Source organism: Oculina patagonica, chromosome 4, assembly GCF_052425735.1.
Source record: "Oculina patagonica isolate OP01 chromosome 4, crgOcupat, whole genome shotgun sequence".
Taxonomy (NCBI): domain Eukaryota; kingdom Metazoa; phylum Cnidaria; class Anthozoa; order Scleractinia; family Oculinidae; genus Oculina; species Oculina patagonica.
Window position 1 is genome coordinate 18,949,546 of NC_135761.1, and position 22,234 is coordinate 18,971,779.

Consider the following 22,234-nt stretch of genomic DNA (forward strand, 5'->3'; position numbering starts at 1 on the left):
ATCAAGCTCAACAAATGATACAGTGATTCACAATAAAATCTTTGCTGCAAGACGATTTCAACTTTTTCGCGAAAAGAAACGTTTTCACAACTAGTTGCGAAAAGTAAATTTAAAAACAGTAGTATACATGACATGTTTAATAATAAAGACAATCAAGAAACCAAGGAAACCCTTGACAATGAACAATCAACAACAAAGCGTCATGAATCTTTTACTGAAAAAGTTCTTATCACGGTTAGTAAAAGGAAACACACTGCTCAACGTCCAATCAACAATGTCTGCTCTTCCTGAAAATCTTTTCTCGATCAAGTGGCTCTTGTCTTGTTACAATTATGCAAAGTAAGAAACGACCTGAATTTGATATTTTCTTATTATTCTTCTTTTCAAGAAACAAGTCAAAACCGTCTATGTTGACAAGCACTGCGAACTAGGAGTTTCCAACTCGGATCGCTAAAAAACATACAAAAATAACTGCTCGTTTAGGTCTACACAGACAGAAAATTCAATCGGGGACTTGCTACTGAAAACAAGTTATCTATCATTCAATTTTTCTTATTTGAAAAACTCTTTTATTCAACTTTATATTTGTTCGACTCAACGTAACAGGAAGTCAAAATCTTCATTCTTATTGGATAAAGACAATGCAACTGTCATAAACATTATCAGTGTTGTAATGTACTATTGAAACAGCTCGATTCATGTCAACAACAAACTGGTCCGAACACGAACCAAAGTCAACACAAAGGCTAAAAACTCAATTGTACACGTAGCTTACTTATCATTCCTTTACAGTGAGTTGTTCAACAGGTACTTGGAACAGAAAAGCGACCCTTCGAACTTTGAGGTATGACCAGGTTTTTCTGTATTTCTTGCTCGTACTTGCTTAACGGTTTTCACGATATCTATTACCAGTGAAAAACTGAACTCAGACGCCTGTTGAACTATTCACACCGAAAGTTTTGCGTATATATTTTATAGCAAAACTGTTACTACCTAGAAACATAAGATCGATATCATTCCAGATTGAAGCAGAAATCATAAGACGGTCAAGAAAGCCCTATAGTTTTGAACAATTATATTTATTTCTTCAATAATAAATAATAGTGGGTTCTTTTACGAGTGTGACCAATATTAGCTCATATCAAACGCGCCAGCACTGAAATGGCTCTGCTAGAGGGAAAGTTTGAATTAATATACTTTTGTATATTCCCATTTTTCATCGGCTAAGTTTAAAATTCAGCTTCCCGAGAGAGATTTCAAAGGTCGTCCTTTTAGGCTTTGTTTCAATGTATGTGGTTGAAAAAGGGTATAATAGCAATCTTACATTTGAATATTTAATCAAAACAGAATTCAAATGCTTTTATAAGCCAAATTGGCATTATGGACTTACTCAATGCTATCGATATGTCGAAAAATTGCGAAATTTTTAGTAATTTTGTCTCTGCTAACTTTTCCTGTAGCAGATCGTGAAGAAGAAATGGCCTTCATTTCGCATAAAGTCTCTGTGAACTCCCTGTTGTCACTGTTTGCGATTTCATTGTTGGTTTACTGCGCTGCAGCAAATAACAACATATATTTTTCACAAACAGTGAATACTGCTCTCTATAAATTGACTTTTAGCAGACTGTACAGCTTGAAAAATAAAATATTTGGAGTTATTGTTATTGACTGCTGAAAACAAAGAGTAAAAGATAAACAAGCTTTAAGGTTCAGATCCTTTAATCCAACATGGCCACCAGATCTTTGCAGGATGGCTGGCAATGTATAGAGATTATTTAAAAATGAATTAATAAGGCTGATTAAAATGCATTGATGATTTTCGTGGCATGTAAAGGGGTAAAGTAAACTTTTTGGTTGCAAGTAAAGATACCAGAAAAGGAAATAAGCAGCAGTTTTCATTTGTTACATGTATCACGCCTCTAAATTGATAATAAATTATGTTGGCTTTACTGTTTCCTGCCAATTTCAATTCTTAGAAGTCACATGTATGAGGCATCTGTTAGTTTCTTTTAATTATTTGCCTTCTGTCACAGTGTCTGCCATTCTTTAACAGAGAAAAATGTATGTCGAATAATACCACTGTCCTGTATAAAATGGCTGAGCTACCTGGTTATTAATTAAAGAACCCTTTAGCAAATGTGAAACAGTTTGGTGGAAAAAAATCCCTAGCTTCTTTCCATTACCAGCTTCGCAGCATCTTAAGGTACCTCATATCTTGTTACCACTATACGTGTCTCTCTCAGCATTAATTATTTTAAGCTCTGAAATAATCTTCACTTTTTAGCTGCTTAGCTAGAAGGCCTCGATGGACTACTGGATGGTTAGTTTTCAGTTAGAATATGGGGTTATTTATCACTTACCAGCTAGAATTTTAAACATGACTCAACTGTGACATATGTTAACAGATTTCATAGACAATTACAAAAAATGTTGTTTGTCAGCAGACATTTAAAATTTATTTTGGCTAATTCTGGGCTATCAGTTTATAATATACCACATTCACGACTTTGCTCATAGAGCCTTTGATTCATGCCTAAAATCCGTGACACAGTCGCTTTAAATAGGGCGCCACACCATAACACGAAAATTCTTTTTTTCTCACTCAATAAGACCGTTTTCAGCTGTCTTTCTTTTTATCTGTAATATTCGGTCTGTGAAGTTTAAAAGTCGTAAAAAAAAGACTTACTGAATAATTTTTTTAGAGTTTAGATATGTTTACGTTGGGAAACATGCAGTCGCATTTTTATCCACCCCTACCCCCACCCACACTGCCTAGTCAGTTCACCTACCTTCTTCATCTCTTCCTCGATAGCGCGCGTGCAAATGTGATCATGGAAAACTTCAAATTCAGTTAGTAAGGAAACATATTTTGAACATTTCCCATCTCTGATTCCAAGTAGACTACTGACTTTTAATTCCCATAAACACTATATCGCTCCTGATGGCATCACATCAATAAGCGGAAGTAAACTAAAAAGTCATTAGTCAATCTTAAATTTAAATTCCCCAGTTGTGGTGTCGAACTCGAGATCGAACTGCACACGATTCTTCAATGAACGTGCGCGCGAAAGACTGAGAGTCACGCGTGTCACGTTAAAGTCTGCGTGTATGGTAATCTTTTCCTGTTTGTTTAGTCATAAAGACGAGTGAGTGAGATCGTGATTATTCAATTATGATCCATTCTAGCTATCGGTTCTTATCCCCCAAATAAAAATCCAAAAAAAAGTAATACTACTACTACTCTGCTGTACTATATGGGCGTTTAATCTCGAACCCTACGATGTTTCGTAAATCGTCCTTGGCAGAAACAGGAAGTGTTAATTATGTCGAGTGGTTATGGCCCGACTGAAGAGTTAATTATAATGATAAATCACATTCTATTTGCGATAGAAATCCTGTCAAACAAACGCAATCACCCGGAACTCAAATATTCACTATCAAACAATTCACTTATAAAAATATAAATGGCAAATATTTACCTGTTTACATTGGAGCACTCGACGGCTTGGAACAGGTACTTGTTGGAGCGTTCAAGAAACCGGCGTTTTTCGTCTGGGAAAGGCTTAATTTAAGAGAATAACCATCCAATGAGAGTTAAATAGATGCAAGATTTTTTACTCTTTTTGCTACTCGCTTTGAGAGTTTTGATTTGCATGAAGACCGTCTGGCCGCCACATAAACAGATTTTAACTTAAGCTACATTAATGTCTTTAATCCGGCTATTAAACTTCTTTACAGCAAGTGACGATCGATACAGCAAGCCCAACGGTATGAACTTCTATAAAACACGAGGGAACGTCATTACTTCGGCAAGTTCTGAGACAGAATGCCGAGAATTTAGAGGTAAACACTAATTCCTTGCTGTTTAAGCGTAATAAATACAGTTACTGGAGGTATATATTTTAAAGGTTATAATTATTTGTCAAACTCGCTTCATATGTGAAAAGTAACTTGTAACCATGCGAAAGGTAGAATTGATTTCTGTCGAACAACACTGCCTTTAAGAATACTTTCCAGAAAACATCCCTCAAAATATAGTTGCGAAATTAATTCACAAACTTGTTTTGTCCACAATCACTTCATTTGCCAACTGGAGGGCTAAAATTAATAGCATCAACACAAAAAGTGACTCGGCGGCTGACGGCGTAAGTTACTGCTAAAATTTACTTTTTTTTTTCGCCTCAGTCTGCTTCTTTACTCAATTTTTTCATTTATTAAGAGTAGAATGTAACAAACAGTTCTTTGTTTTCTTTCTCAGTTGTCGTTTACAGATTCAGCGGGACTAACAAATGGAAGACTTCATTTCATTGGACAAATGCTAACAAAAACATTGTTCCAGCCAATGAAATTCCTCGTAAGAATGCAACATTGAATTTAAACAAAGTTGTTTTTATTTCTCAAACTTGTTTTATCGAGATTCATTCTACTCCACTTCTAAACAAGGGCAAGAGAAGAGCTACTCGGTTGACCGTGTAAGCCACAACTTTGATTTCCCCTGCTTCTTTGCTTTTGATTTAATGTCATCTCTAACATTTCCTTCTCCTTTCGCTCGCCTCCAGTGCAAAGATTATTGTCTGCAGATTACCAGACACGCAAGTTTACAAGGAAGGTTAGAGACTGTTTTAAATGTGCCTTTATGTATAATGTTTTTCTTGAGCGCATTTTTGGAAACTCAACTTAAATGTTCGGCAGCATAAGTTTTTAAAAAATAGAATCTTGATCACATGAAGTCATGTTTACCGAAACATCGACTTCAAAAAATCGTGCGATCCAAATGCACAACTTTGCGTCAAAAAGATACGTAGTTTTCTCAGTCATTTTCCTCCTGATATAAACAAGTCATTAGACTCAGTAAACTCCCGATAAATTCCATCTTTCTTGTATTTCTTGTATTAATCGTGTTTAATGAAGAATCATTAACAAGCTAAACTGTCCACATGCCGTAAATTGAAATTGCATTTTTGTGACTGTATGGTAGATTTACCTCAGTCTTTGTAAAGAAAAAACGAGTCACTCATAACTAAATTAACAAACTGAATGATGTCAGTGAAAACGGACCGAGACATTTTCAATTTAAACACAATTTTTGTAACTTATAAAATTGTCTGGTGTTGTCACAATGAATTGTTCTTATGAGTGATCATGGCTTCCAAAGTAGTTCCAAAATTTTTCGCAACATTTGAATTTCATGGTGAGTTAAAAATATCGATAGCATATTCAGAAATTTTCTCTTTCCTATTTCTCAAGCAATTGGAATGATCTGTTTTCATAACTTCATTTAAACATGGATAGTCTTTTGACTGTAAGTTGCGTTAGGAACATTGAGCAGAAAATATTCGGTCCGGTTTTTTGGTTTTGTTTTGCGTTAAAAAAAAATTGGTATAGTATCTCAAATAAGAGAAGAAAATTATTCAGTCAAAGGTTCGTCAAAGTCATCAACTTATGCAACACGTCAGCATTAGGCAACTTACTATTATAAGACTTCATTTCATTGGACAAAATGCTAACAAAACATTGTTCCAGCCAATGAAATTCCTCGTAAGAATGCAACTTTGAATCTAAACAAAGTTGTTTTTATTTCTCAAACTTGTTTTATCGAGATTCATTCTACTCCACTTCTAAACAAGGGCAAGAGAAGAGCTACTCGGTTGACTGTGTAAGCCACAACTTTGATTTCCCCTGCTTCTTTGCTTGATTTAATGTCATATCTAACATTTCCTTCTCCTTTCGCTCGCCTCCAGTGCAAAGATTATTGTCTGCAGATTACCAGACACGCAAGTTTACAAGGAAGGTTAGAGACTGTTTTAAATGTGCTTTTATGTATACTGTTTTGCTAGAGCGCATTTTTCATTTTTGGAAACTACTAAACAAAAATTTATGGCAGCATATAGGTTTTTAAAAAATAGAATCTTGATCACAGATGAAGTTATGTTTACCCAAACATCGACTTGTGAAAACTCGTGCGATCCAAATGCGCAACTTTGCTTCAAAAAGATACGTCAGTCATTTTCTCCTGATATAAACAATTCCAGTTAGACTCAGTAAAGTCCCGCACAATTCCATCTTTCTTATAATTCACGTGCTATATTAATCGGACTTAATCGTGTTTAATGAAGAATCATTAACAAGATAAACTGTCCACATGCCGTAAATTGAAACTGCATTTATTGGTGACTGTATGGTTGATTTACCTCAGTCTGTCAGTAAAGAAAAAGCGAGTCACTCATAACCAAATTAACAAACTGAATGATGTCAGTGAAAACGGACCGAGACATTTTTACTTCAAGCACAATTTTGCAACTTATAAAATTGTCTGGTGTTGTCACAATAAAAGTTCTTTTGAGTGATCATGACTTCCAAAGTAGTTCCAAAATTTTTCGCAACATTTAAATTTCATGGTGAGTTGAAAATATCGATAACATATTCAGACATTTTCTTTTTCCTATTTCTCAAGCAATTGGAATGATCTGTTTTCATAACTTCAGTTAAACATGGATAATCTCTTGACTGTAAGTTGCGTTAGGAAAATTGAGCAGAAAATATTCGGTCCGGTTTTTTGGTTTTGTTTTGCGTTAAAAAATAAATTGAGAAATAAGAGAAGAAAATTATTCAGTCGAAGGGTCACCCAGGTCATCAACTTATGCAACACGTCAGCATTAGGTAACTTACTATTATAAGACTAAATTTCATTGGACAAATGGGTAACAAAAAAAGCTGTTCTGGCCAATTACATTCCCTGTAAGAAAAAAAAAATCTAAATATAGCCGTTAAATTAGTATTCACAAACTTGTTTTATCACGAGTCGTTCTACTCGAGGTTATACAGCGACGAGGCAAGAGTGGCAAAAAATATCGAAAAAAATATTGAATATTAAGCAATCAAGATTTTCTGTCTCTAAAATGCAGACTGTTGTCGTAGATTTTGAAATACAAATGGTTTTTGTTATAGGATTGCCTCTTGCCATTATTGCAGATATCTTTAATTTCTAATGATAATAATAGACGCGGTGGATTTGATCTTTAATCTTTCTACGTTTCTCCACAGAAAATCGTAAAGAAGAAATGGCCTATCTTATGAGTAAAGTCTCTGTGGTTTCCATGTTGTATGTGATGTCATGCTTTGCCTTCTATTGTGCTGCGGAGGGCAACAAAACCACAAAACAACCATCGTCCAATATGGTATGCTGTTTGTGTTATTTCCAGGCAAGAATCTCTTAGGATAGTCATCTTAAAGCTTTAACTTGAAACCATACAGTGGCTAGGAGGAAGACTGAACTAAGCAGCTGAAAAGAACCATCCATATACTGTTTGCTCGTCAAGTTGCCTAACTACATAACCTAACCTAACCTAATAATTGTAATTTGCAAAACAGTGTGTGCAGCAGTGTGATGTTAATAGTTCTGATCTATTCTGCTTGAATCGAAAAAAACTTAAAAATGGAAAAACGCAGCCGCCAAAACAGGCATCTTAACAAAAGGTATGGAACAGTCGACAACCTTCGATTTTTGGCGTGGAAAAGGGATGGATAAAATATCCATTTAATCTAATCAGCAACTCATGCAAAACTCGTATCTTCTCGATCACCTGACCTTGCTGAGAGATTTGTCTTTACTGACGTTCTCATAATAATTCATGACCCTTTTCTTATTCCAACACAGCAACCTTCTTCTTTCTGTTATGGTGGTATCCCAGGTATGCACGGCAGGCCTGGGTCCCCTGGAGTACCAGGCCCTGCAGGTATGCACGGCAAGCCTGGGTCCCCTGGGGCATCAGGCCGTGATGGCCGTGATGGCCGTGAAGGAGCCAAAGGTGACCAGGGTAGCCCAGGGAAGACTGGACCCCAAGGACCTCCAGGTCCCAAAGGAACTCATGGTGCTAAAGGAACACCTGGTGTCCAGGGTCCTCCCGGCCAAAAGGGGCAGCGTGGAGAGAGTGGAATTTCTGGGACTCCTGGTGCGCTGTCTCATAAGAACTGGAAAGAGTGCGCCTGGAAAAACTTGAATGACCAAACAGACAACGGTCTGATCAAGGTAAATTTTTCAAGGTTTATATGTTTATCTAAAAAGTTTTGTTTGAATGAACTATATAAATTAAGGAAAGGATTGATATGAGGTGAGCAAAATCTCACAAACCTCGGACAGAACTGAAAATGAACTTTTCAAACTCGAGGTGACAAAACGCTCCTCCTCACTATTTCAGATTCTAGTAAACTGAATTTTTGAATTATCTTTGTATCATAAATTTTTCACAGGACTGTGTGTTCACCAAAAACTTCTCTGACACAGCCCTCCATGTTTACTGGACCGGTGCCCTGAGAATCTACAACTGTGACGGTTGCTGCAAACGCTGGTATTTCACATTCAACGGTGCTGAATGTGCAGCTCCCCTGCCAATTGACGGTATTGTGTACATGTGGAAAGGAAGTGGTCATAAAGATCTTCACCGTGTCCGCCATATTGAGGGGCACTGTAACAACATCCACAAAGGCAAGGTGCGCGTGGGATTCTGGGTCGGTGATTGCGAGGGTTATGGAGGAGGTACTGACGTCTACACAGGGTATATATCAGTGTCCCGGATCTTTATTGAAGAAGTTCCTTAACCTCAGGCTTAGATGCCGAGACAATACAATACAATACAATACAATACAATACAATGTTTAATGTGGTCATTACACTTAGCTATGGTTTCGATGCGTCCCGCAGATATGGTTAGCAAAATCTGCGGGAACGCACCAGCTAGTTTACAGGTAAGCCACAATGAAAATAAAAAATAAAAAAAAATAAAAAAATAAATAAAAATAAAATAAAATAAAATAAAGTGAATAAAATTCTTCAAAGCTTTAAAGCTTTAAATATGTGCGACGCATTTCCTGATTAAAAATGAGCTAAAAGTTATAGAATATATACAATTATTTAATTAAAAATTACAAATGACGACTAATATCTACAGCATTTAACGCCTTTCTAAAGGTTTTATAGCATATTGAAGACGAAACGTCCATTCCTGCATAAACGCTTATAATGGGACAGTGATAAGTTGCTTAATTATATAACGAATGGTTCCTCTGATTACTGGGTGTGCTTTGTAATTGTTTCACATTTGCAGCTGTTGTTAATTAAAAGGCAGGAAGAGTGACAACTTAAAATATGGTTGCTTTTCTTTGTTTTTGTTTGTTTGCTTCTTTTTTTTAGTTCTTTTTTTTTTTTTCTCGTACAACTGGCACCAGAAAACGATGTAATGTTTTGTTTACATTGTAACGCAAAAAGCTAGAAAATAAGAGAAATATGGAACACAAACAAAATGCTTAATTGAAAGGTTAATATCAAATAAGCTCGCATTTGAAAGACTGGATTGGAAAGTAAATAACCTGAATAACCTGGTATTTTAACATTGGGCACATTTTGGTCAACTTTTAGCTTGATCTCAGTGTACAGTTCTGTCCAATCTTTTTGGTTAATGCAGTAGGATGAAAGAAAGTAACTTGAATCTATGTGATAAATCATTGGAGTGAATGCTGATTTTAAAAATATGAATCCATAATTAAACCCATATCATCCTGCAGTCTTGTATATACATTTGCTTGTATCTATTCAGATTCTTCTGGCTTGATCAATTTACACTAATTCCTTTAATTTTATGTTAACCTCTCAAATGAACCTTCTGCAAAACACCAAAGGTGCCACTGCATGTCCACACTCTGGTCCACAGTCAAATTTCTCCTTAAGTGGCAGATTCAGGGCAGTTCAAATTGTTTGTCATATGATAAATAACTATTTTTTAGACTCTGTGGAAGCTGTGTCACGGTGTATGTCACTGTGGATAATTTTTTTGAGAGAGATTTCTACAGGTGTCAACTGAAAAAAAATTGTTGGAGAAAGGAAGTACCCAGGCTGTAATTGACCTGCTGCTGGCATAAATATCAGGCAACATGATTTAAACTAGTTGATGATATATTTTCTTTTGATCCAGATTTATTGCCATAAAATGTTATCTCCAGAGAAAAAAAAAATACAAACCAAACTAGTTAGAAATCATGAATTAAAATGTAATAATATTTCTTCCATGGCAGGTAATTTGGATTGAAACTCCTACATAGATACTTTCCTTTAAAACTTTGAAACCTTAGAATTTCTAATGACCTTCTTGAAGTGTGAAAAGAATGATGTCTGGTAAAGTCTTGCCAAAAGGATGGCTTTCATTGCTTGCTTCGATCAAAAATACATTTTTAGTGAACCATATTGATACTAGTATCTGAATGATTTGCAAAATCAAGTTATCAATAATGTTCCAGAAAAAAAAAACACTGCAGTAAGATGCTGGTACAGTGTACTTTTAGATTACCCGTTTAGCTTTGGCCTGCGTTCACTCACTTGACTGTTCAGTTTTGTTTTAACGACTGTCTTTTTTTATTAAAAGAATCAGCAACAATCTGACAACATTTGTTTCTCTTTCATCCGCAAACATATTGTATAGTAATCTTACAAACTAACAGGCACAGGAAACGAAAAGAACACATCTAGATTCTATAGTAAATAGAGTCTGTTCTGTCTTTAACGAATACGTTTTGCACCAAAATACAGCAGAAGTTCGACAAATTAGCAAGCGGACGCAGCATACATTCAGTAACAATTCGAAGGAAGGTCTCCAAGAGTTCGAAAAAATGCCTGCTAAAACGTGATCGTGGAGCAAAAAAATTGGGTATGTATGCCGGTCGATGTCGGAAGACAGACCAGACGACTTTAAGTAATGTGAAAATAATAAATAACTGTTCTGTTTTCGTGATATAATGGTGAATATTATTGTTCTTTCCTCTCCGCATTGCAAGATGGCCGCAAAGCCAGCCGCAAGGTTCGACCCAATCCCTCTCGGTCAAATTAATTTGTTTTGGTTTTGTCTTCACCAATCATATCGCAGGAAATCATATAGACAAAAATGTCTACGGCCCGCACTGCTGAAATGCTATTTTAGGGAATTCTGCACTATTACACTATTATAGATGCCGTTCAATGAATAATTGTTCCACCCCTAATGCAGTGCATTTTTATATTCCTGACCCACCCTTTTTGACATGGTGAAAAATAGCGACCCACCCCCAATTTTTCAAAGCCCACCCCCTCCCCTGTACTTTATGACCAGTCCCTCAGGAAAAAAGTGTTGTAATCTTTTTAATTAAGCCTTTCTAAAAAGTCGTTCGCTTCTCGTTTCCAGTTTCGTGGTAGTCTATAATCTACTAATTGCTGGTTGCTCCTACTATAAAAACCAAAATGTATATTGGGTGTATAATTTTGTCCCTCAAAGGGCTCAGGCGGGATGAAATCTCTGTGGAGTTTACGGTCATATATCTAACTTGTTTCAACAAAAGGTGCCCGGCCGGCTGAAAAAGAGGCTTGAAATTCACAAACAGCCACCCTCCCTCCCCCTGAAGTCCCCTGGCTAGACCAGGACCAGGGGGGCCGAGCAGAGTGCCTAGTCCAGCCCGGTGACAGCCAAGCTGCCACAGGGCTGCAGCTGCCTGACAGTCACAAGACAATACTCATTAAAATACCATGACCTTGCTGTGTCTGGCAAGGTCTGGTGGAAATGACACAAAAACACTCCACTATGCCCACCCCCAAAAAAGCCAGCAATTCAACCTCTGACCCTGGGCTCCCTAGGGCTGCTAGCCCTACCACTCAGCTACCCGGCACAACCTTCCAAGACGTTGTCCCCCCCTCAATTTCTTTCTTGCGGGACTGGCTTGAAGGCCGACTAACGTCGGCCTTCAAGCACGGTTCGCGGAGTCCACCTCTTGTCAAATCAGTGTAGATTGTGATACAACATGGACCTGGAAAGGCCCCAGGGGCACCCGGTCGGTGCCAGACTCTCGGTCCCCGGCTGGTTAGCAAGCCCTGCAGGCCTTTGGGACGTTCCGGTTATTTTACGCTGGCATAAATTTGTGTCTAGAATACCACAGATGGGGGATTAAATATTTTGATTTTTTTAGTCTTTCTTTCTCTTAGGGGCAAAAAAATAATGTTTAAAAATGCATCACATACCTTGCCTGTGGCATTGTTCGTTAACACCATATTCTTCTATCCTTTGCAATGGTGTCATATGTTTTGACTAATATACTGTTTCAAATCATATCAAAAAGAAAATGAGAACTTTTTACCACCTTTCATGAATTCAAATCATGGGTTTTGTACTTGATCACTTATCTTGAGTTCTAAAAAACAAAGGCTGGTAATAAATTGAAAATGGTACACCATGACTGAGAAATCAAGACATGATTTTTAGGATTCCCTTGCCGTCCTAACACAGCTGTATTTAATAGTCTTATAATTTGATCAGACTAGAATTTTATTATTATTTTTTTTTATTATGTTTTTTATTTTTGTGGGTTCGAATCCTGAGCCTTTCATTTTTATCGTTTTTCATTTCGGATTAAAATAACACTGATTTCCACATAATAGAAGGAATATAACATCATAATTACCTTAAATTAACATCTATGCGAAGAGATCTGGTCTGCCCACCCCCCTAGAAAGCCAGCAATTCAACCCCTGACACTGGGCTCCCTTGAGCTGCTAGCCCTACCACACAGCTACCCGGCACAACCTTCCAAGACGTTGCCCCCCCCCCCCCCCCCTCAATTTTTTCTTGCGGGACTGGTCCACCTTTTGTCAAATAAGTGTAGATATATATATATATATATATATATATTTGTGAGCTTGGTGTGTGGCGGAAATGACGTCACACGGCCGCGCGCTGGTGGCCTAATGGTGTGAGGCGTCGAACTTGAAATCAAATCTTCAGGACTGAGGGCGGGGGTTCGAATCCGGCTAGGGTTTTTTTTTTTTTTTTATTTTTTTTTTATTATGTTTTTTTTTTTTTTTGTGGGTTCGAATCCTGAGCCTTTTATTTTTATCGTTTTTCTTTTCGGATTAAAATAACACTGATTTCCACATAATACTCCCTCAACGCATATTCAGGCTATAAACCTTTCATCGCCATCAAGGGCGCGCGGGCGGAGGGTTCGAATCCTCCTGCCGTTCGTTCTTCTTTTTTTTTAATGCCCTCAAATAAATGTCCAAAATGCGACTATCCAATAATTTGTCGATGATTTTGAAAATAGCCTGCGCTTCCCAACGCTTTATAACTCTTTACGAACCAGAAAGAGCCGCCATCTTCAAAGCGGAGTAGACCCTGGGAACGAGGGTGTCGTGGCCATGCCCGTTACTAGGTAACAATAACAAATCACCTGTTAAAACCGGTTATCACCGGTTACGTGGCCTGAGGCTATAATTTATGCCCCCGGCCACTCGCGGGCGCACTCTTTATTGTGCTTTCTGTGGAGGAACCCGTGACAAAACAAGCTGTGAGAAAACTTAAAGTAATATTTTGTTTGTCTCACGACGTAGTCACGTGTGATGGAGATCGCGACGTTTCGACTGCATACTGCTAGTCTTCATCAGGCGATAAGGTCGACTGGTTGTGCGTTAGCTTATAAAACACACGGCTGCGCTGTGATTGGTTGGTTTTCAACAGCTGTGATTGGTGCATTTCGATCCTCCGTGTTCTGCATGCTGGTTTACTGTTGCTCCCTCGGCGGTCCGCAGTCGTACAGTTCTCCTGTTGTTGTGTTTTTTGATCGTGGGCATCCATGCTTCAGGAATTTCAATTCCACTGTCCCTGTTGATATTATTAGGGTAAAGTCTTATGTGAATCGCCTCTTTGACCCGGCGTGTGTACCAGTGCGAGTCACGATCAATAAACTTTACCTCATTCCAAAGCGGGTAGTGTCCGGTGCGCGAGGAAGATATACCAACGAAACTCCAGATCAACGTGAACGGCGACTTCAAGCTAATCGCGAACGAAGCAGAAGGCGAAGACAATCCCCTCCTTATTTATAACACCCCATCCCCAACCCAGAGCTTCGCGAGGCCCTGCGAGTCACGTATTACTAGTAGATTTTTTGATATATTTCTTTTTCTCACTACACAACGCTGTCCCTAGCCTGTCCACAGCCTCTTTATTTGTACTTGGTATACTAATAAAAGTTTCTTGTTCTTTTAAAACGATAGTTGGCAATCCTTGCTTATATGATCGACGGGAGGTCCCTTTGCTGTCATGTAACAGGGATATAGAAAATTATAAAAATTTAAGACCATACCCCCACCCCCTAAGTATAAAAACTGTCACGCTTTTCTCGAAAGTATGCAAATTTATACTTCACTTTCGAATAAAAATGGTGCCAACAGGCATTGCAAAGTGGCTTATTGAAAACGCTTTGCCGGCTATGACATGAAATATGGCTTAATCAAGTAACACAAGTAGTGCTCGTAAATCATGACGATACATATTTGGACAAAAAAACTAGCAGTGGTTGCTTCAAATTCACCAGTCGCAAGACAAGCGGTATGCGAACTGAACTGGAAGCCATTGAAGAAATGACAGGAAAGTAACGTATTGCAGCGGTCAGGGCATCATAATCAAGCAAAGGTTAGCATATTTATTTTGATTTATGCCTAAGTATTGCTAGTATTTCGATTAAATTGAGTTAAAGAACAAATACGGTTGTAATACTTTTGGTCACGCATTCTAAGACTGGCGTGATTTTATGCCGTTTTTGTACGATTTTGAATAATTTTTTGACAAGTGCTTAATCATTTGCCCAAACCATACATTGTATATTTTAAAAGTGTTCATTTGCGTGAAACGAGTGCTGAGGTTTTAACTACACCAACTCAGGCATGGAGCTTTCCAACTGAATTTTGTCTTAAACGTGGAGGAACACCCAATCATTTCGATAACAAAACACCAAAAAGAATTGAGCTCAAAGGCTTTTTTTTTGCTCTCTCTTTTAAAATGTATTTAACAATTTTCTTGCTGCAGTCATGCCTAATCATTCGCGACTACACTCCAAATTCCCATAAACTGTACAATATTCAGCTAGTGGCACATCATTGCACTAAGACTTAGTACACTGTGCGATAGTGCACCACTAGCATGTGACTATATGCCTTTACACTGTGAATGGCCCCTTTCCGAATTCATTCAAAGAATTCCAACTGTTTTGGCTCACATTGAATCCAAGTGTATCGAAAGAGAGTTGTGGTATCATTTTTTTTAGGTTTTATGAAATCACTCTCTTAAGTTGAGTTGAAAAAAGCTTATTGATATCCCATTCCAGTCATTCTAGTTAAGCATAAATACCTTTAACCGCTGTGTGCATCTTATTTCTAAAGAAAGCCAGTAAAAACTGTTCTAGCATGAAAGCCATTTCTGAAACATCAATCGAAGACCAGTTATGCGGAAATTCAACTCAAGCGCCAATACAAACTTTTTTAAGGAATCCAAATTATTCAGTTAAAGACATATTTTTCACATAACAATGTTTTCGGGGTTAAATTCATCTAGTAGGCCTAGTCCTTTAAGCGTTCGTTCGTTTGCTTAACTCGAGCAAAGTCCTAGGAGCAAGTTTACGGCAAATGTAACATTCGTTTTTTCGGTGCTAAAGTTTGGAATTCCATTGATGACTCACTTAAATCTAAGAGTCGTTTTTTTTTTTTCTTAAAAGAATTGATTATCTCCAACTACTAACTGGTACATTGATGTACTTTATTTTTCATTTTCGTGTGTGTACTTACACTTTTCTTTTTTGTTCTCTGTCTGTGTGTGTGTGTGTGTGAATGGACTGTAATTTTATTGCAATATTTTTTTCCGCTTGGCCCAGCCACTTAGCTCGATTAGCCTTAGCTATTTCTAAGTGACTGTGCTCTTTTTTTATTGTTAATTTTTCTCTTTGCATGTATTTACCTATTGTAAAACTCTTCTGGGCACGAAATAAAAGATTGTTGTTGTTGTTGTTGTATACATTTTCGTTCTCAGAGCCGCTTGTCCTTCTGAGGCATCGTTTACACGGACGCGGTTATTAATCAACGCGGTTTCATGAACTCGAAACCGCATCGAAAACGACACAGTTTCGAAGTGTTTACACGAAACATATCCTACCGTTTTCCAAGTGTTTTCGAACGTGATTGTATAAAGCAAGCGCTGCACTCTGTGCGAGGTTCGTCATATTTACTCTTCGCGATCCAGTCAATTTGTGGCAAAACACTTGACCATTTTCAAATCGATGCGGTTTTGCCGTTTACACAACCAGTGAAACCGTATCGTTTTGAAAACGCTACACTTTTGAGAGCGTTTTCAAAACGATCCGGATTCAGTTGTGTCTCGATCGGCGCCGTGTAAACGAAAGGCGTAACCGCATCGAAAGCGTTGCGGTTACAAATGAAACCGCGTCCGTGTAAACAGTGCCTGAGCGGGCTGAGCCTGTGCACGAAAAACAAGTGGCTCTTGTAACACATGATCTGATTGGCTGGATTTAAACAAAGGAAGATTCAAATCTGACCAACCAAATTAACCGCTTTAAACTCCCCTTTAACAAGGGGATTTAAGTTCATTTAGTTGGCTGTCAAATCATATGTCCCCAGAGCCACTTGTTTCTCGTTCGTAGGCTCTGCCGGCTAAGAAGGACAAGTGACTCTGGGGACGAGAATGCAAGTTATAACGTCATGTATACATGACGTCACTAGTAAGTGGGAAGAATGCGCCTGGGTACTAAGCTGGTGGCTGCTGAAAAAGAAATCATTAGATTAACCAAAGGCTGCAAATCAGTCTTACTTTGCAATATGTTAATAATACTTCAATCATTCACAGAACGGTGCTACGTGAAAAGGTGGCATGTACAACGCGAGGAAATGGAGCATAGTGGAGCAAAGGTAACTTAAACTCAAAACTTAAAACACCAATCACGGTAAACAGTTCTAGGCTAATGACGTTTCACATGATTGTAAATAAAGGATTGAGACATTAGAGCAGAAGAAAGACATTCAAATAAAACGCTTTGAAACTAGTTCCAACACAAATTGAGAAAACATGTAGACGTCTACCGAGTGGATTTAAAAACATTGATAATCTAGCCTTTGGAGATGGGCCGGTCAAAAATTTCACCCTTCAATTTCTCACAGAATTAAAAACAAACAGCGAAATAGCATTTCGTGCACTTATCAATTTATTAGACAAACTTATTAGACAGTATTAAATTCCTGCCGGTTGCTAATTAACTAAACTAAACGATGGTTCTACTTCCCGTCATAATACTACACATTCCAACAGATTGAAAACGGCCTATTTCGGACAAAGGACAGGTTAATGTCATTTTATTAGAAATGGTTTCTTCATACTGATCGTTTCATAAATCTACATATCAGCAAAGAAATGTAAGATTTGTGAGACATGTTCACCGCGTGTATATAAACTAGGCTTTTACTGATTAATTAAGCAAGCAAGCCTCGGTTCTAGAGTGATTTCATTTAACCAGTGAAACAATATCTGCCAGTTTGTGCGTAAGAGTGAAAAGGAAACAAAAGAAAACAATGGAATTGTGTCTAATAGTATCTAAAAGTGTTATAACTATTTCACGGGTTAACTGAAATCACTCTATTGTCCCTGTTTAGTGTACACTACAAAGTATAAAGCTAAGCGGCCTGTTTAGCAAACGATCGTGAGCGAACGCTCAAGCCTGGTTTTCACTAGCGACGCAAGCATAAGCGCAAGCACAAGCGCAATCACGCCAAAAGGACAAATTTTGATCCTTGTGCTTGTGCTTGTAATGCGCTTGTGTTTTTTGCTTGAGTCAAAGCCGTTTTCACGGTGAAATAAGAGCTGTTATATCCTTGCGCTTGTGCTTGCGTCGCTAGTGAAAACCAGGCTTCAGTGATCGTGAACTGTTAAATTCAAAAATCTAACCCATCGACCAGTATAACTTTCCTTGAGAGATTTACATCGGGACAGCAATAAAAGTTATGTTTGGTTCTCCACTAAGCGATTATATAGAGAACAGAAACAGGAGAGTAGCTCTCTGATGTTCCACTCATAACTGGATTTCAATTATTTATGTTAATCTTAGAGGGAAAGCTCTACCACAAAAAGCAAAAAATATTTACGGAATATATACGATGACCGTGATCATTGCAATTGGCCAGAGTCGTGAAGCCATACAATTGTTCGTAAAATAAAACGTTTTTTTTTATAAACAATTAGGAAACACGTAAAATAAACATTGCAACAACTCACTACGTTAAAAAAATGTATGAAAAAAACACGTACAACTGTATCTGATGACATGTTTATAAATGCAAATATAGAAAAAACTTCAGAAACCAAACAAACCCGTGGGACTGAACAATCATCAGCAATTAAACCCAAAGAATGGATTATCATGAAATGTCAATTCTTTGCTAAAGTTAAATCATCTATATAAACTTTATGGCACTTTAGGACTAACCCTTTTTTCATGCAAAGATACTCTTACGACAAGTCAAGCAAAGTTAAGAATACGCTACTAGTAAGATTTATATTTCGCTTTTGACAAACAAGTCAAAATCGTTTGTGTTGACTGGCATGCCAAAACAAGAGCGCTAGCTCTAAGCTGAAATCCACAGAAAAAGAAAAGCGAAGTTACCTTAAAGTGCACAAACATAGTTTGTTAGAAAAAAAAAAGGATCAAAGAAAGTCTTCAGCGTGATCTCGGATTTTGGTGATAGAGGGAGGGATAAATGAGATTTCACCGGGTTCAGTTTTTTATATTAATTCGTCCTACACATCACAATAACAAATACAATGCACTGAACCAAACAAACCCGCGGTCAGATATGAACACTGAAAAACGGCAAGCCATGAACGCTTTAATGAAAAATATCTAATATCAGTAAAAGGAATAATGATTTTTACTCTTTAAGAAAATCTTTTTTTCAATCAAGTGGACTTTGCCTTGTGGCAATTTAGCAAACTGAGAGACGACGTGGATGTGAATTATTTTTCTTATAATTTTCCTTTACGCAAACAAGTCAAAATCGTCTGTATCAACATAGAGTCGGCTTTGTAAACCAAGTGTTGCCAACTGATCAAATGATCCTTCAGGCATAAAGCAATGTAACTGCTCTTTTAAATTCAAACACGGAATAGTAAACGGATAGATAATTGATTGTAAAAAGTTTTAAAACATATCATATTAGAAAAACTCTTCGCGGTCTTGTGTAAAAAGCAACGCGTAATTGCAGCTCTGAAAATGACTTTATGTTTGTTTGGTACAACGTAACAGCAACTCAAGATCTTCACTCTTATTGGATTAAGACAAAGCAACTATCATAAACATTATCAGTGATGTAATGCTCTATTGAAATAGAATGACTCATGGTCATGGTCAACAACAAACTGGTCCGAACACGAACCAAAGTCAACACAAAGGCTGAAAACTCAATTGTACACGTAGCTTACTTATCATTCCTTTACAGTGAGTTGTTCAGCAGGTACTTGGAACAGAAAAGTGACCCTTCTAGCTTTGAGGTATGACGGTTTTCTCTGTATTTCCTACTCGTACTTGCGAGACGGTTTTCTCAATATCTACTGCCAGTGAAAAGTTGATTTCAGACGCTTGTTTACCAGAAATCAATACACAGTCAAAATTTCATTATAGATCTATCGATTTGAACTGTTTTATATCTTTCTTAATTCTTCAATACTGTGGGGTAACTAACTATGGATTCTTTTACTAGAGTAAAGATCTGCACAAAATTTGAGAAAATTAAAATCAACGCAGAACAGAAAAAAATCATCGCTAGTTTTCTGAAAAAAGAAATTTGTACTCATTTTAGTTCATATCGTACGCGCCAAGACTGAATAATGATGCTATTTTGAACTGATACACTTTTTTATATTATAATTTTATCGGCTAAGTTGAAAATTCACCTTCCCGCGAGGGATTTTAATAGTCGCCCTTTTAGGTTGGTTTTTATGTACCTGATTGAAAAAGTGCCATCTTACATTTGAACATTTTATCAAAACGGAATTCAAATGCCCTCTATTTAAAAAAGAAATTCGCAGTGACTTACTTCATGCTATCGTTATTGCGAAAAAATTGCAAAATTATTAGTCATTTTGTATGTGCTAACGTTTCTTGCAGCAGATCGTGAAGAAGAAATGGCCTTCATTTCGCATAAAGTCTCTGTGATCTCCTTGTTGTCTCTGTTTGCGATGTCATTGTTGGTTTACTGCGCCACAGCAAATAACAAAACCAATCAACCATCCTACAAAATGGTAATTCAGACATCATTTTCCGTTACGTACAAATGCTTATTTCTGAAAGTAGCAAAATGGCAATCATTTCTTTTCAAATATTGATTTTTACTTTGGGCGTAATGCTATATTTTACATAATTCACTGTATAAACAGTTCAGTGCGAAAATAATTAAGGACTCCTCTGATGATCATTTTGGCTCCTCTTTCAAGGAGATTATGCCACGGAGATTTCGCAGATTTTGGTCTAAACTGTTCTGAAATACGTGGTAGGCAACTTAACCCATGAAAAACAATATCTTTGAACATCTAAATATAAAGGAAGATATAATCTTTATTTAACAATTAGACTACGAGCCCGAGTTTTCTATGAGCAAATAGTCAACGAGGCGCAGCCGAGTTGACTATCGCCCATAGAAAACGAGGGCGAGTAGTCTAATTGTTAAATAAGAAGCGGATAGAAATCAAGCTAAGGCTACAATTATCGATTTTTTAAAGACGCGCGGAAACAATTTGAAAACGTTTGGCTTACCTTTTTTAAATTGCAATCCGTTTCCTTCCGCGCCATCCGCAGCCAATAATGCTAGTTAACAGTTTCAGTGCTCTAATATAACAATTTTTTAATAAAAATGGACTATTATTTCTAGGTTTCATGCGACACAAGTATAAATTTTGGCTGTTAAAAATTCTGGTAAAACAGACTTACAATTGTATCATCATCATCAGTTTTTTTGTCGCCAGTAGGTCCATGAGATTGCAAACAATTGTATGCTTTGACAAAAATTTTAGTCAAGCTAGCATAAAAGCAGGAAAACGATTCAACTAGACTGGAAAATTGCACTCAGTGCAACTAGCTTAAAATTATAAAGCAATGGGGCAGAAAAAATGGCAAAAAGGGATATTTATATCTATGATGTCAAAGCTTTAATAACTAATAATACTTTTCTTATCCAACACAGCAGCCTCCTCCTTTCTGTTATGGTGGTGTCCCTGGTATGCACGGCAAGCCTGGGTCTCCTGGGGTACCCGGCCGTGATGGCCGTGATGGCCGTGAAGGAGCCAAAGGTGACCAGGGTAGCCCAGGGAAGACTGGACCCCAGGGACCTCCAGGTCCCAAAGGAACTCATGGCACTAAAGGAGAAACTGGAGTTCAGGGTCCTCCCGACCAAAAAAAAAGGGCAGCGCGGAGAGAGTGGAACAAGCGGAATCCCTGGGATTCCTGGTGCGATGTCTTATAAGAACTGGAAAGAGTGTGCGTGGAAAAACTTGAATGAAGGCAAAGACAACGGTCTGATCAAGGTGAATGTTGCGGAAACATGTATTTACTGTAGCACGATTTGTATGTCTGTATCATGTAACTATAACAATGAAATGAAAGAGTAAATGTTTAAAAACCAGAAACTATAAAAGAAAAACGCAAACTATAACAATTCTGAAATTATTGATTCTGAAATTAAACTAATTGTATACAGAAGTTCATGCGATTATGAACTTCTGGTGTATAACTATATAATGAACCGACAAAATACTTATTCTGACTTTCCAATCATCTAGTTATATTACTTTTGATTTTTTACTTTTTATAATTATTTTTTTTTTTTTCATAGGAATGTCTGTTCACTAAGAACTTCTCTGACACAGCCCTCCATGTTTACTGGACTGGTGGTCTTAGAGTCGCTAATTGTCATTTATGCTGCAAACGCTGGTATTTCACTTTCAACGGTGCTGAATGTGCAGCTCCCCAGCCAATTGACGGTGTTGTGTGCTTGGGAGGAGCAAAGCCCCAAGATCCCCACCGTGTCCGCCATGTTGAAGGGCACTGTAACAACATCAAGAAAGGAAAGGTGCGCGTGGGATTCTCGGTGGGTAACTGTGAAGGTTATGGAGGAGGTGCGGACGCCTACACGGGATATATATCAGTATCCCGGATCTTTGTTGAGGAAGTTCCTAAACCTCAAGCTTAGACGCCGCGACAAAACATCCATTCCTGCATAACACTTAAAAAAGGGACTGTGATCAATTGAATAATCATATAACGTTGTGTAATTCCTCTGATTTCTGGGTGAACTTTGTAATTGTTTAAAGTTTGACGATATTAAATAAAAGGCAGGAGG

At 37.6% G+C, this 22,234-nt stretch overlaps 2 protein-coding genes and 1 pseudogene across 6 annotated transcripts in view; 2 read left to right on the forward strand and 1 right to left on the reverse strand.

Moving 5' to 3' along the window:
• Positions 1 to 22,234, reverse strand: part of LOC144651835 (uncharacterized) — a 216,332-nt gene that overhangs the window by 68,777 nt on the left and 125,321 nt on the right. The gene's annotated exons all lie outside the window — the stretch shown is intronic.
• Positions 791 to 22,122, forward strand: LOC144651853 (uncharacterized; annotated as a pseudogene). Its single transcript, XR_013570374.1, has 4 exons — positions 791 to 844; positions 20,008 to 20,141; positions 21,080 to 21,419; positions 21,728 to 22,122. The product of XR_013570374.1 is annotated as an uncharacterized LOC144651853 (transcript).
• LOC144651753 (uncharacterized) lies at positions 3,530 to 8,815 on the forward strand. Its single transcript, XM_078511729.1, has 6 exons — positions 3,530 to 3,843; positions 4,259 to 4,472; positions 4,560 to 4,609; positions 7,045 to 7,178; positions 7,658 to 8,029; positions 8,251 to 8,815. The coding sequence occupies exons 1-6, from the start codon at positions 3,705 to 3,707 to the stop codon at positions 8,596 to 8,598; spliced, it is 1,257 nt and encodes a 418-aa protein (XP_078367855.1). The 5' UTR covers positions 3,530 to 3,704; the 3' UTR covers positions 8,599 to 8,815.